General features: G+C 30.7%; 2 protein-coding genes and 1 long non-coding RNA gene across 3 annotated transcripts; 1 reads left to right on the forward strand and 2 right to left on the reverse strand.

Moving 5' to 3' along the window:
* The first annotated feature begins 712 nt into the window (after window positions 1-712).
* Window positions 713-2,141, forward strand: LOC125369227. The gene is made up of 4 exons (XR_007214873.1): window positions 713-1,108; window positions 1,402-1,464; window positions 1,574-1,639; window positions 1,801-2,141. It is a non-coding gene; the product is annotated as an uncharacterized LOC125369227 (long non-coding RNA).
* Window positions 2,142-6,486: 4,345 nt separating this feature from the next.
* LOC8281718 (protein TRACHEARY ELEMENT DIFFERENTIATION-RELATED 7A) lies at window positions 6,487-8,291 on the reverse strand. Its single transcript, XM_002513947.4, has one exon. It carries the CDS (start codon window positions 7,496-7,498, stop codon window positions 6,899-6,901), a length of 600 nt encoding a protein of 199 aa, XP_002513993.1. The 5' UTR covers window positions 7,499-8,291; the 3' UTR covers window positions 6,487-6,898.
* A 4,964-nt stretch (window positions 8,292-13,255) lies between these two features.
* Window positions 13,256-14,752, reverse strand: LOC8281717 (leucine-rich repeat extensin-like protein 3). The gene is made up of 2 exons (XM_048370619.1): window positions 14,016-14,752; window positions 13,256-13,915 (listed from the first exon to the last, which is right to left on the reverse strand). The coding sequence occupies exons 1-2, from the start codon at window positions 14,667-14,669 to the stop codon at window positions 13,895-13,897; spliced, it is 675 nt and encodes a 224-aa protein (XP_048226576.1). The 5' UTR covers window positions 14,670-14,752; the 3' UTR covers window positions 13,256-13,894.
* Between the last annotated feature and the right edge of the window lie 1,478 nt (window positions 14,753-16,230).

The following is a 16,230-nucleotide window of genomic DNA, read 5'->3' on the forward strand; positions in this document are numbered from 1 at the left end:
CCTTGAGATATAAGTTATATTTTTTGTCACTTAATTTTCTCCCCATATGAGTATATGAATTAAAATCTATATTTAAAAGTTATGAAAGAGCTGGTAAATAATATTTTTATAAAAGAATTTATTAGGAAATAGCAAATTTTAATTAGCTAATGATGTTGATTTTAATTGAAAAATAGTTAGTAAATTGATTAATTAAATTAATTAAGTGTTAGGATTAAATTGACAATTAATTTTAAAATAAGGATTAAAAATATAATTGTTTTAATTTGAGGTTTTAAATGAAAATTTGTATGGTTGGTATTTTTATAATTAAATATGTCGGTAAGGGCATTTTGGTAATTTTACTTTTAAAAGCAAGGGTAAATAAGTAATTCTATATTTTTAATAATTTTAGTTTGACCCAAATTAAATAGATAGGGTTTTAATTGAAACGCTAAAATAAAGTTGGAGGATTAATTGAAAATTTTTCAGGTCGAAATTATTAGTAATTAAAACGTTGAAGGACTAAATGGTAAAGAAAAAAGTCCAGGGACCAAATGTCCATATAGAGAAGAAAGAAAAGAAAGGAGAAGGAAGAGAATTAGGGAGAGAGAAGGAGGAGAAGAAGGTTCGGCGTCCGTGGCGGGGGCCGTCCGGGAGTTGGCCGGCCGGGTGGCGTCGGGGCGAGCGGCAGTGTTGGCGGGGAGAAAGCAAGGGAAGAGAAAGCGGCGGTAGGGTTGGTCTCTTTTTGACCGGTGAGTTGAGAACTTCCTTTTAGGAGTAGCGGCATCCATTGGTGGCCGGAGGAAGGAGTTCCGGCAAGGTGAAGGCAGCCAGAATTTCGAGCTTTTCCGGCAAGTTCCGGCGAGGAATGGATGATCGAAGGGCATATATTCAGACTCTCCTTAGCTCAAGCTTTCCAATGGCACCAGTTTCGTGGCGATCGGACTCCGTTTGAAAATCGACGGTTGAGATCGTCCGTAAATTTCTTCGGATAATTGGGGGTCGGATCGGAAGATCGGATGCTAGAATCATCATCAGCGCGTTGTTTTGAGTCCATAGGCGCGTTCGGATCGTCGATCAGACTCCGGCGGCTGAAGGCGAATCGACCGAGTGATCAAGCGTCTCGGTAATTCTCTAGACCGTTAATATGATCATATTATTGTTTTTCCTTAATTAATAATGATAAGTTGGACCAGGGATTCACAAGCTCTATTCCTAAGTTGTTTGTTGTAGTGATAAATACTAATTAGGCCTTGTGTTGGGCATTAGAAAATATTGTGAGGATTGTTAGTTAAAAATAACAAGTGTCGGACCGACTGCCAATTTGTGATGTATGGCGGAGTCGAGAAAAATAATGAAAACTTGGTGGCTCGACTCCCGTTAAATAAATTGTTGAAATATTTGAAATGTTTTTGGCAGGTTCTGGATCCGTTTTACGGGGGGTAAACGTCCGTGTTTAAGGGAGGTTCTACCGAATTTTCGGTAAAATTTACTCGTGTCGAAATTCTTAGACAGTTAATTCTAGGAGTCTAGGCCTAGAGTTATTTATCAAATGTTTTATATATTTTGATTGAATTATTCCCGTGATTAGATAAATCTGTCAGTTCAGCTCGCTTCACCCAAGGCATCGGAGCAGGGCTAGGAGATCGTCAAAACTGTGAGTTAAAGTCATATATCTGCTATACTTGTGCGTTATGCTAAGTTTTACATAAGTATTTCTAATTAAATGGTTTAAGATTTCAATTATTTATTTAATTACTATTTATATATATGTTTCATTTTCTACATTATGGCTATTGTGATTGCATGTTGATTCAGGATAATGACAATAAAACATGCCACTTGATGGATTGCATTAGGACCGCGTGCGCACTAATATGAATTTGAGTCAGGTAATCGAAGAATAGTTTAGAACTTGCTCTGGTCGAGTTTAACTCTCTGGACTGAGTAGAATGAGTTGCATGAGTAAAGGTTCATGGTTGAGCATTGCTCTCTAGGCGCCGACTTTGTTGGAAATTTAAATGACCAGACTGGATTTAAGGATGCTGGTCGAGCTTCGCTCTCTGGGCACCAGTTCTGTTGGAACGAGAGAGCCGAAAGGCTAAGACTGTTTAGTAATGGGGATTAGGATTCTACTGAAGCACTCCATCCCGTAATATGTAAAAATTCATTTTATAAGAAGCATGGCATGATACGTGCTTTTGAATGACTTAATATTTTGTTTTAAATTATATAAATATTTTATTGAAGTGTTTGTGTTCGTTTTTGGAATATATGATTTTAACTTATTTTCGAGATTGAGAGTCTAAATTTAACTGTGTTAAGGTGTTGTTAGTTTTTCTGCAGTTCTTTTCCTCTAATAGCCTGAGTTCTTCATCTCCGGGTTAAAAGTAACTGATTCTATTGGTATTTTGACTTTTAAATTCTAGAATCTTCGTAGTAGAAATTTCAAATTTATCATTTTATAATTTCATATAAATTCTGGTCTCGCGTATTTATGCCGGCAGACCAAATTTTAAATATAGTATTTGTTGGTTAAATGTCAATTGTGGTAAAGTACTAATTAACCGAGTTCAGATTGCATTTTATTTGAATTAGTGAATAGTTAACTTACTACCGAATTTAGTGGCTTTACACCTACCCATTCCTATAGATCAAATCGTGATGTGTATATATTTATTCTAAATTCCTTTTCTTGTTTTCAAGATGAGTAAAGATTTTTTTTTATGAGAGTTCTTTTCTAAACTGAATAGCATGTTCTTCTTCTTCTTCTTTTTTTGTCATACGAAATTGCTCAAAAAATATATAATAAAATTACGAATAAGTTGGATGCAAATGTACTAAAAATTTTCACAGTAAATTTTTCATAATTTAATAATTAATATAATTATATTCATCTAAAATAATTTTAACAATACAATATCAGTGCAATCTCTTGTTTTCTAAAGAAAGAAAATAGATTATCTTTTAGTATAAGAAATCGCTTTTTAATTATTAGAAAATTTCTTATTTAATTAAAAAATAGATAATTATTTAAAGATAAATTCATAATAAACCACCAAAAATAATAAACTATATTTCTAAAGTAAGGATTAATTATCTAATCAGATTATCGACCATTAACTTAAAATAGTAAATTTGTAATAAATCAATAATGTATAAAAAAATATAGTTTTCTATTTTAAGAAATATTTTTTACAATATTAGGTTAATAGTAGTTGATATACAATATAGTTAGGTTAAAAAAAAAAAGAGATGAAAACGATAAAGTGCATATTTTACCTCATTTACAAAAGGCATCTTGATTTTTATCTTTTACTTTTTTTATTACTATTTAAAATTTTATACTAATTTTATAATTATTTTTCAATTTGAAAAAAAATTATTTAAATATAATATCAGTCCAAATAATGCCCGGTAAATAACTAATTTAATAATAAATTTTATTAATAAATGGGTGATATGTAAAGCATGGTGTATACATTAAAGACTTGAGTGCCCTACAATAGATATTATTATCTCTACCCACCATTGAAATGAGTAGAGCTTGACTAGACACCTATCATTTTTTGTGGTGCAATAGTTAGATAACTACATGCCATTGCCAAGTGAATATAAAGGGAGACAAGACGAGACCTTTCATTAAATTAAGATCACATCAATACCGGTGTGGTTAGTTCAGAAAATCAGCGATACCATTGTATGGTACATTTGAATAATCCAGTGGGTACACTTGACATTCAGAATGGTACATTCAAATTCAACTCTCCAAGATCCTATAATTAACACGACCCTCTTCTCTCCCCAGTAATTCAAGCCTTATGCTAATGAGTTGAAGCCTGCGGGGACATGCTTTATTATTGTGCTGCTAACCAACTGATTTACTATAATTCTGTTTCTGTCAGCAGCAGGGACGCTTAACTGGGTAGTCTCTATGATTTCCTTTCAGCTACTGTAAATGAACCATATGGCCTGTTTTTCTTATTGTTTCCTATTCTGTTGTTGTGTTTAGGTTAGTGTACAGCATATACTGGTGTTCTTTTGTAACATTATTCTATTTTTATAGTGGTTGAGATTGTTATTATGCACTTCAAGAGGTCTAAGTTAGTCCTCTAATTTTACTTTTAGGAGATGTTTGTTCCTTATATAGAATCTTCACTTGTTCAAACAGTTGGTTCTTTTATATTTTTTTAATAATAATAAAAGAAGAAAAAACAGAAGCAGCTTATATTAATAAGAAAACCAATATACAAAACCACGCCCTTTTGGTTTGGGCGACAGTGACATGAGCTTGCTGGTTAAGGGTTCTGGGAATAAAGCTAAAGGGACGAACAGTTGATTCCTCAACTTAAACAAGGTTTAAATGACGTGTTAATAATAATGCTTATTATCCATAGAAATAAATAAGGGCAGAAGGCCCAAACGAGTCGTCAAGTAACTAATAAACTGAGCTTTGCGTTAAAGGCCCTTAAATCAACAGACTTAAACGAGTCGTCAAGTAACAGTATAGTACCCTTACAACCCAAATAAATAAATCGGTCCATAGGCCCTACAATAGTAACCAATTTCTTAAAATGCTCCTATCTTCTTTGTGCTAGTTTTTAAGGGACATTTTCTCCTTGGCAACTCCATAGACACATGCTCAGTGAAATATGGTTTACTCTATTTTTTTTCTTTCTCTTTTTAATGAATCCCGAAAAGCTGCTATATAGAACAGGTAAAAATTAAGATGGAAATAAGCAGTAAGTTGGGGTTGGGTTGCTACCATTTCAAGTTATACGGTTCAAAATCACGACGGCTAAAATTATTCGAAATGAATAATTATCAAAAGAATGCGATTTTATTATTTTTGTTTTATATTTTATACCAATTACTAAATAGCAATATATTAAATTATATTTATATATATATACAACACAGTTTATTAATTACTGAGGTATTAACTTAGAGAGATCAGTCCGCTATTTCATGAGAAAGAGTGTTGATACATAGAGTTAGAATATTGGCAATTTGTGCAGCTGCGTAGAACCTTCGGAAGGAAAGAAATGAAGCATATTTTTCTCCATCATCTCTCTTCGTACAAAGAGATTTCTTTGAAGTGTTTATTTATTTATTTTGGTTGTTCGATTATGATAGAAATATCCTTACTAATCAAGGAAACATTACATCCAGCATAAGAAGCTTCTCCAATTCTGTTGGAGGAACATTGACCTATCCAGGATTATACAGAATAAACTTCCAGCACGTGACAACCAATCTCGCTAGATTTTTTATATCCTTGATTATCGGGGAAAGCTCCCAAGGTATGTTCTTGCTGTGGTTATTGATGCAAATTGATTACCATTAAGGGGTCAGATTCGCAATCTGTCCTATTTAATTTTAAGACAGTTTGCATTTCTAACTGCGTTCCTCAAACCTGTTGCCCCATCTGCAACTGGAGATGACCTGCAAAAAAAAACCTCCAGTTCCTCCAGGAATCATGAAAAATCATGGAACCAATAAAATTCCTACCCACAAAAGCAACTACTGCTTTGTTAGAAACTTGGTCAAAAGACGCATCAAAGTTGTACTTGATTGAATTAGGGGCGGTGGAATCTATCCGGGGGCTGACTTCTTGTCCAAAATCTTGACTTGGCCTTTTGAAGCAAGATTTGCCATTTTCCAGAATAGCCTTGCTCGATTATTTGTCTCTCTGGAACTATCTGGACTCCTCAGAATTTCTGCTCATTATGCGCCGACAAGATTGCAACACATATGAGCAGCAAGGGTCATCCTGTCATCTTTGTGATTTGAGTAAAGGCTCTACCAAGGATTCTCCCACCAGTCATGAAAAGAGAGAGAATGCTTTGAATTAGAGCGAAAGCCTAGTTCAGGTTGCCCTTGCATGATTACAATAGAATAGCATATGAGGGATGGTTTCCAGAGCAACAAATTTTACAAAGATAAGAGGGACTGCTCGTATTATGTAAATTATGTTGGAGTGCAATTGCATTCGAAAGTTCTTAGTTCCAGAACCATCAAGTATGAGATAAGCATAAGCATGTTCCTGGCTCCACCTGTTGATTAGCCTTCTGTGCTTACAGGATATCTTTTATTTGAACTGCGATGCCACACTAAAGAATCTGGATTGGCAAAAATTACTAAAATTTTTGTAATTCAAACATTATTTTTCTTAGTCAAAATTACCAAATATCATATAAATTTAAATTCTTTTTAACTATTACACCTAAAAATAAATAGATAGAAAAACAATATAATTCCCATTCATGCAACAACTTACAATCTGAAGTGTGCCTCTATCACTAATTACTTTTAATACGTAATATAAAATACAATTTTTATTCTAATTATTACTAGTTGGAAAGTTGTATAACGTGCGATTGGATTGATTTTATCCTTAAACCAAGACTATAGCTTTCTTTTTATGGTTTTCATAATCAATTTATTATTAATATTAAAATAACTTAGAAACAAACTTGTAGAAGCCTATACTAAACATTCTTATTGGTCTATTGCATAAATTCTTATCCATCAAATGATGACGCATATACAAATAATCACAAAGAGGCAATAAGAAGGAACTTTCCACATGTTACAATTACATGGAAACTTAAAATGACAGTAGTACATGTTCATCGCTGCTAGCAGCCACCTTATTCTCCGACATTGATTGCATATGATCTTGATAAACTTTGCACAGGACCTGTGCTGCTGCTGCTTTATTTCATTTGATACTTATACGAACATTACAATACACAAGAAAAACCAATAATTATGCAAACTTAACGCATGTCAATCGATCGAACTTATTCCAAAGCAGCCCATGCAGAAATATAGTACAAATTCACACCACTATTGATACTAAATTCAAGAATTTAAAAGAACCTTAATTCGAAATCATATTGGACATAATTAGCTAGCCATTATTGTGATGATGATGATGATGATCATGAGACCCTGGTTCAGTGATACCAGCTTCTGCAATTTCATGAACTTGTCTAACATCATCTATAGTGACACTTATAGTCTGTTCACCGCAAGGGCTAGTAGTGATAGTCTCTTGGATATGTTGACGTTCTTCCATACAAGCCTCACCTGCAGCTGGAATCATTGTTACCACTTTCTTCCTTTTCTTGGCCAAACAGAATAACCCAAGTGCAAGGAATGCAAGAAAGAAAACCCCTCCTAATGATACGAACACTGCTATGTAGGTGGTGTCGTGGTTACTGTCGGGGCTCATTGGTGATGGTGCCTTAGAATATGGTGGTGGTGCCATAGAATATGGAGGTGGTGCATGATGATCATAAGGAGGCCAGTGATCTGGTGGTGGGCATATGCATTCACATATTATTGGCGGCGGAGTATAGTTACATGGAGGAGGAGGCGGCGGCGGCGGCGGTATGGTATCGTTACACATAGGTGGTTTTGGAGGCGGTGGTGGTGGAGGTGGAGGTGGAGGAGGAGAATTGTAAGGGTAAGGAGGTGGTGAAGGAGAATAATGAGGTTGACGATCCATTATTTATGAAGATGATAACTGTGGAGACTAGCGTCTACTTGTTAATTATACAATGGAAAAAGATGAGTATATGGAATGAATAAAATTGGAACGGGGTTGTGCTCTATTTATATTTGTGCAGCAGCTAGGGACTTCACAAAGTCTAATCTACTTCTCCACTTAGATTAGCTAATTAATCATATTTTCAATATATAGTTTAAATCTGACCATATATATGAGCCGCACATAATGTGACTAAGATTTTGATTAAAAGAAGAAGTTAATATGACATAAGATAGTTAAATCAAAAATTAAGATTATAAAATTCTTTTATAATTCAGCTGTATTGTGATATATATAATAAGTATAAGTAACTAACATCATCCCCTCAAGAATTAAAGTAATTAAATTTAGGAAGGCAACATTGTCAATTCAAAATTGAAAGACTTATGGGTACAATTTCTGAATTTGTATACATTCAACATACCGGAAAAAGGAAAAAAGAAAAAAGAAAACTGGACAAGCAAACTCGTTCACAAAAGCTTAAAAGATTGTTCTTCCTATTTGGGAGATAAATAAAATCGTACCTATTTATAGATATCGACTATTATTTTCAAATAAAAAGAACGAGTATCATCTTCAATTAAATAGATACATATTTTTATTAAAAAAAGAGAGATAAATTTTACATCTCTATTTATAGTAAAAGAAACAATTCTCCATTATTTTTACATAAAGATAACCAATACATGAATAGAGGAGACAATTGTTGTTCTTAATTAAGTACAACCACAACAATAATAACAAGAAATCATTTTTGTCCCTAAACACCTACTAATAGATAAAAAGAACATTAATGCAAGGAACAGATTTATTTATTTTTATTACCTTTAACAATTGGAACTAATTAAAATTATTAAGATTTTTTTAGAATTTATATAATATATATATATATATATATATATATATATTAATTTCTAATATCTAAAATCTTTTTAACATATGTGTTTCATTTTTTACACGTAAGATTCTTATTTTGACATATGTATTATTCTTGACATATAAAATTTAAATTTATAATTTATTTTATATATTTTTTATTAATTTATTGATTAAAAAGTTATATTTCTAATTAAACATTAACTCTAATCTAAAAAATAATATATTAATTATATTTTAGTACTATATTAATTAATATATAGTTTTCTAGTCAGATAATAATACTAATTCTATTCTAAAAATAGTATATTAATTATATTTTTAATATTATATTAGCTAATGAATAATTTTCTAATCAGGATAATGATACTAGTTTTATCCTAAAAATAGTATATTAATTATATTTTAATATTATATCCAATAATAAATAATTTCTTAATTATATAATAAATTTTTAATACTAAAATAATTAATTAATATTTTTAAACTAATTTTTATATTATTATTTTAATAAAATCTTAAAATTTAAAAAAAATAAAAAAATATTTAAAATTAGTTAGTTTGCTATTATTTTTAAAATATTATAAATTAATATTAAATATTATAAAATTTATTAAATTATATCTATTAATTTAATTTATAATTAAAATAATAATAATAATAACAGTGGTGCAACGTACAAATAAACGACTAATTAAGTTAAATTTTCAAGCGCCTTCGAGATCTTAAAAAATGTCGAATCTGATTTGTTTTTATAAATTAATGATGGGTGTTGTTTTTATTTTTATTTTTTTTTATCTAGTTCCTTATATAAATATAAATATCTGATCAAGAAATAGATAATGATAAAATTAAGCTAACAATTGGATTAAAACAAAAAGGAATGAAGAAGAAGAAGAAGGAGAAGGAGAAAGATAAGCAAAGTCAGATTCAGCATTCAACGAAAGCATATGAATGGTGTAAGTAAATATGAACTCAGGTATAAATAAAAGGGTGTAAAATCTGCAAGTTGCATTGTGTTCTGAGTGTGAGTGGTCAGAAATGTGTGTAAATATTTCTTTTGTTTTTAAATTACCGTCAAATTGCAAAATTAATAGTCAGCTTATCTTCTACATAAACTTAGTAGGTCCGATCCTGCATTGACTCCATCTTAACACGTTACACCGCCTTCTCCCACTTATGTATTTTTATAAACGCCAAATATATATGTTACTCAAATTATATTGATTAGTTAGTTTAATATTTTAATTTTTAATTTTAATTTTTTGTAATATTTAAATATATTTATATAATATACATGGATAATTTGAATGAAAATAAATATAAAAAAAATGTTAAAATATTATAAAAGATAAATTTAAGTATTTGTTATATTAAGTTGACTAAATTACTAAAATTTAAAAGTATAAATAATCTGGTTTTTTTTAAATTGTAATTTTTCTTTGTATATCGAAAATTGTATTTTTCATATATACAAAAAAATAATAATAATAATAATTAAAAATCTGTATACTATCCCCAATCAAATTTATCATAAATTAGAAAAATAGAAAAATAAAATAATAGGTGAGAATTATTCTAAATGTATTTCTTGCTATATTAACGTAGAATGTGTCAGGTAAACTCTTCCTAATGATAAAATATTATTTTAAAATTACTTTAACATAATTATATATTTAAGGCTCGAACTCAAAATTTAAATTAAACTATAATATATTATTACTATCTTATATGCATATTTTTTTTTATTATGCATAATTAGGCTTTAATGTACAATCATAACAAGGAAAACATTTCAAGATATATGATTAATATTCTTTTTGTATCCAAAGGATGAACTAGCATTAATGCTATGTTATAAAAAAATATATTTTATTTGAGAAAAAAATATTAGAAAAGAAATAAAATTAAGATCATAAAGTTGAAAGAAATATTTTGATATTATAGAATTTATTAACTTACAAATATTAAATTTATTTGAAAATTCTGTCTAATTTATTAAAATTTAGTTTAACTATAATCAATTTTATACAAATTTGATTATGTAGAATACTAAATTAAATTTCACTCTATTTAAAGTATGTAAATTTTAAATTTATAAATAATATTTTATAAATTTTATAATAAAATATTATGTAATTATAAATATGGGCAATTAATAGCTTAAAGAAAAGAAGGCAAAGCAGTCCATTCCCTTAGCATGAGACAGAGAACTGGCTGCTCTAGATATATGATTAATTGAATATTACTGAAATAGCAAAAGCTTAAATTCCTAGAAAATGCGCCAAATACAAGGAAAAGCATCAGTGCCGGCATGAAAATATAATTAAGCTAAACAATATAGTATGAGGTGGGGATTAAAGTGTCCACACTGAGAAAGCATCACGTGATGCAATTTGCTTGGTTTGAAAAGCTATAAATAACTTTAGTATTAGGGTTTATTAAAAAGCAAGTTGAGCAGATTTGGTGTTGCTTACTTTTAGAGTTATCTCTGTTTGATTTCCAGGCTCTTGCCTGGTTTTTGTACCCAAAAAAAAAAAAAAAATTAAAAATAAAAAGCAAGTCGGGCAGATTTTTATAGGAGTATATATCGTCATGCAGTATTTTTGTATCAAATTTCTTAGGAAGACTAAAGTTTTCTTGGTGTTGGTAACCAATTGTTAGTGTCCGAGAAGCCTAATTTCATTCGAATTTTCATATATATAATCTAAACCAAAAGCTGCTAATATGCTTTCACACTTGATTTTATACTTTGGATATGATCTAATCTCTCCTAATTATGCCACTGAATGCATTTATGAGTGTGGTACTGGGGCATGCTCGCCTCGTGAAATTGTATTTCATCATAACTTTCTAACTTATTGTTAGAAGTAACAACTAGTTTCACATATATTATAATGATAATGCTAATGACTTAAGTGGTTATATGTCTTAATACTATATTTCTTTTTCATTAAAATTTTTTATAAAAATAAAAAAATTATCTTAAAAAAAATATTATTAAAATAAATATATATTAATCGTTTATTCATGTATTACACAGTCGTTATTTTATATGTATATATATAAATTTAGTGTAAAGTACATAAAAATACATACAGAAATGTAGAATATGATTTCTGCTTGATTATTAGTTAATTTTTTCAACTCTCTAGTCATAAAACACAGTTTACTTACAGATTTTCGGGTTAAGTTCAGGAATGAGATGACATTACAAAATGACGTAGTTGTTTGCCCTAGAAATGCTGTTTCCCAGTTTTGGGGCATACCTGCTTTTATTACCAAAGGAACAAAATAAAAGTTTTTAGATATAGAAAAAAATAAACAATTAGTAAATAATATTACATGTTACAAGTAAATTAATAGAAATAATTATCATTAAAATTCGAAATCTCAACTTTTAGCACTGCAAATTTGACCGGCCAAACTAAAGCCTCGTGGTTGAATTCTTAATCTCTCAATATCATATAATTGGTCAAATTACAATAATGACATATGTTGATTAGTTCATATCTTTGCAATTGGAAATAAACAAGATCGTTATTGTTTTATTATTTTCTGTATAAAATTAGCAATATTATACATTTGGAACTTTTCTTTTTAGTATCCAGAGTTGGTCATCATGCAAATTGGTGTAATTAAAATGAGATTTATTGACAATATGGATAATGTATAGTTACACGCAATGAGAAGGTTAATATGAATTCAGTCACTGTCTATATATTATCTGCAGAAGCAAACTACTTATGGCAATAAAATTATAAGGTGGCAAAACGAAGCCATAATTTGAAATCCACAAGAGAAATTTAGTATAAATTAATAGAGTTTTATCTTTGCAAATCCTAACAGGAATCTTATTTTTGCATTGCATTCCCCTCCCTTTCCTAAAGAACAAAACTATTCCCTCATCTCCAAAGACCCAGAAAGGAAAAAAAAATTATTTAGATTTAAGTCCAATTTAGCCGATCTAGTTATTCATATTTAATAGTTTAATCAAATTCAGTTGAATAATTAAAAATAATATCTTTTCATTCAAATCAAACTTATAAACATGTCTTAAGAAATAACATTTCCAAGTTGAACTAGGAATTTTTAGTTTTGTACTTAGGCGGTCCAAAATTACTATAATATTTTCAAATTTGATTTTTTTTTTCTTAACATACTTAGATGGCTGGACAGTTACTCGAAACACATAATTATGTGTATGAAAACCCATCACTTTTTCGATTGCGCTACTGAAGGTTCTGGAAAATTCGGAATAGGAGAGCACTCATCTTGGAGTGGGCTTACTACTTAGATACTTTCAGCAGTTATCCGTTCCGTACTTGACTATCCAGCGTTTACCGTAGCACAATAACTGGTACATTAGAGGTGCGTCTTTCCCTGTCGTCATTTTATAAGTAATATTCTATAGTCTTTATTTAATTATAAATTTAGAGAGGAAAACAAATTTGTACAAATGAAGAACCATTCTTAGCTCTGATAATCAACAACTTTGGAAACGTCTTCCGACTATGTTGAGGGTGTTTCCATTTTTCAGTGTTTTGTTGTCCTATTTTGTGAATGTTATGAATCTTTGCGGGAATAATTTTAATTTATATTTAATTAATAAAATTGGAAAAATAGAATACATTAGGTTCTTATATTTTAACAAACTCAAGTATGATTTTTTTAATTATTTAAATTCTTTTATATAGATTACCGGTTTTATACATTTAAATATTAATAATTTCTGGTTTCACACATTAAATTTAACTTTTAAAAATTTAAATACTTAACAAGTTTAAACACTATTTTTGTAATATTTCAAAATAAAATTTAAACAATGGGTAATTGCAATGAAGATAAATAAGAAAATATAAAAATTTTCTTTTCCTTTTTTTTTTGTACATTTTTGTACGCAAGAACAATTTTCCATATCAAGAAAAAAAAAACAAAACAAAAAAGCAAACAAACAGCTTGATATTTTGACATAGAAGCCTTGTAGTAGCTGCCTTAATTTTCATGTTTCAGACACTCTCTGCATGAATAATGAGTCCCCATTCTCTTGCCTGTGCTTTTGGAGCTAAATCTAGCTCGCATAACCTTATTTTATTGGCCAACTGCTCCTTTCTTTATCAATAGCATACTACATGGCAATTAGCTTTTGAAAAATCTTGTGTTCAACAGTTAATAATACAAAATAAATAATCATACAAATCCTTTTCCACAAATTACTTATTGCACTTATAAGACTATCAAAGCTGATGGCTAAAGAAGACTTTCAGTATTTATGGTAGTAACCTTGACCTTGATGGGGACTCTCCGGTTCGCAAGGAGGGTCACCGGCACGCCCCATATGTGAGCTACCACCAGCTGCAACAACGGCGTCACTTGCTACAACTTCATGAATTTGCACATCATCTTCTATTAACACTGTAACAGTTTCTTCTCCACATGGTCCTGTCGTGATTGTTTCTTGAATTACTTCATGTTCTTCTATACAAACAGCTGGTATTGCTGCAGGGACCATAACATGTTTCTTTTTCTTTTTAGCTAAACAAATAAGACCAACCAAAAGGAAGGCAAGAAAGAATGCACCGCCAAATGATACACATACTGCAATAATAGTTGTGTGGTTGTTTCCTGGTGGTGGTGCCACTACATTTGATGAAGGTGGTACTGCGTTAAATATTGGCGGGGGTGCACCATAAACAGGAGGAGTGTAGCCGGGAATAGGTGGTGTTGGTGCTGCTGATGCATATGGAGGGTACTGAGGTGGTGAAACTGGACCTTTTGATGGGATTGGAGGTGATAAAGGATAAACTGATGGTGGTGACTCTGGTGGTGGAGCTGGACTCGGAGCATGGCTTGGCGGATAGGGTTTAGGTGGTGTTGGCTTTTGAGGAGAGGGTTCCTGTGCTGGTCCAGTAGGAGTTGCTTTTGGTGGAGAATTATATGGTGGTTTTGTTTCATAGGGACTAGGCACTGGGGCTGGGCCAGTAGGTGAATGAGATGGTGGTGGTGGGTGTGTATAATCACGTGGAGGTGATTGTGGAGCTGGGAATGGTGGGAGTGGCCTAGGGTGGCCATGGTGATGTTTTGGTGTTGGAGGTGACTTAGGATGATGGCGATGGTGATGGTGTGGTGGTGAGGATGGCTTATGATGATGCTGATGAGGTGGCGGCGGCGGTGAATGGACATAATAGTGGTTTGATGGAGGTGGTGGTAGGGGTGGTGAAGGTGGTGGAGGGGAATAGTATGGATAAGCCATCTTCTAAAGAAAGAAAAGATGTGTATATCTCAATATGCTCTAATTCACTAGTGAAGATCGATATGCTAATTATGTACTACTTATTTATTTCTACTACTTGGAGGCTGACCCTAGCTTTTCTTTTCTTTTTTCTTTTAAAAAAGAAAAATTATTCTTAATGACATAAAGTTAGTATGTACATTAAGACTTTGTGTGCTGAGTTGTCTATTCACCTAATTAAACAAAAAACAACTAAGTGATTCATAAACATTTATAAAGAGTAATCATTTTCTTGAATTATTCTTTTTATATCCCTAATTAACTAACCTAGTGGTAATTGTTTAAAGGTATAGTCTGCATTTATTATATTGAATTCTCGATGATAGATCATTCAGTTGAAATTTAAAAAATTTATACAAAAAAAATCTCATTGCCATATAAATATATGAGGTTACGTAATGCCATGTCAACTTACTGTGTCATATATAAGAGTAATTGGATCAAGTTGATCATCATCCACCTATCCTATGTGGAAATGTAATTGAAAGTTTGTTGGCCCAAATGAATCAAAGAATGTTTATTACGAACCCCCTCAGTGGGATTTTATGGTCCTTTTTGTTTTAGAAAAAAAAAATACTTTGTAGTATTATAATTTTGATTAGGTAACCAATTGTAGGAATTACAGAATGTAGCATTGTCCACTTATGTTCGACTAGTATCCCTGTTCTGTCGTTTCCTGGACAGGTAGACACACGATCATATGAAATTCAAGAGCTGGCATATAACTAATTAATTAATTTACAGTAGTTTCTTTTAAATTTTTATCATAGAGCTCGATCTTAAAAAGAAATTAAGAAGTTTAAAAATTGTGTTAGGTGATTGCAACAGGGCCTTTTCACTGGCTACTGGATGATAGATGACGACGAACAATTTAGCTGATTCTGAATTTAACCTTACTTTATTGGTTAGGTTTAAGTGCATTCACCTTAAAATTCATATCTGACTGGCTTGAAAGTTTTTGAAGTTTGGCTTCGTAATTGTAGGTTTTTTTTTTTTGATTCATGCATGGTAATTCCAGTTTGTCAAGCCTTATCTGTGAAAAGAAAGTCAGCCTTGGAGTGAAGTTCTTCATCTTAATCCTAAGAATCTCCTTTTCCTGATAATTGGGAACAACTTCTCCAAATAGTTGCATAAAGGCCTCTAATTATTTGATACTAAATTAAGAAAATATGTATTCATAGATTCAAATCAACTACAAAGACAAAATCTATTCAAATAAATTTTGATTCTGCTGAAAAATGTAGTAATTCAAGAAAACTGTTTTATCCATTCTAAAAATATAATTTTATGGTAATATACTCGGCATATTGATTATTAATATTAAACAATTAATATAATATCTAATATCAAATTATTAAAAGTTAAGAGTAAAATATTTTTAAATATACTAATTAAAGTAAAAATACTTTTACATGTGTAAGCATGATTTTGAGCTAATCATATATCGAAGTGCTACTTTATGCAAAATGCCAAGCTCTCATTAGGTAAGGTGCAGCCGAAACATTATCATTAGACTTGGGAA

This window comes from Ricinus communis, chromosome 2 (assembly GCF_019578655.1).
Source record: "Ricinus communis isolate WT05 ecotype wild-type chromosome 2, ASM1957865v1, whole genome shotgun sequence".
NCBI classification, from domain to species: domain Eukaryota; kingdom Viridiplantae; phylum Streptophyta; class Magnoliopsida; order Malpighiales; family Euphorbiaceae; genus Ricinus; species Ricinus communis.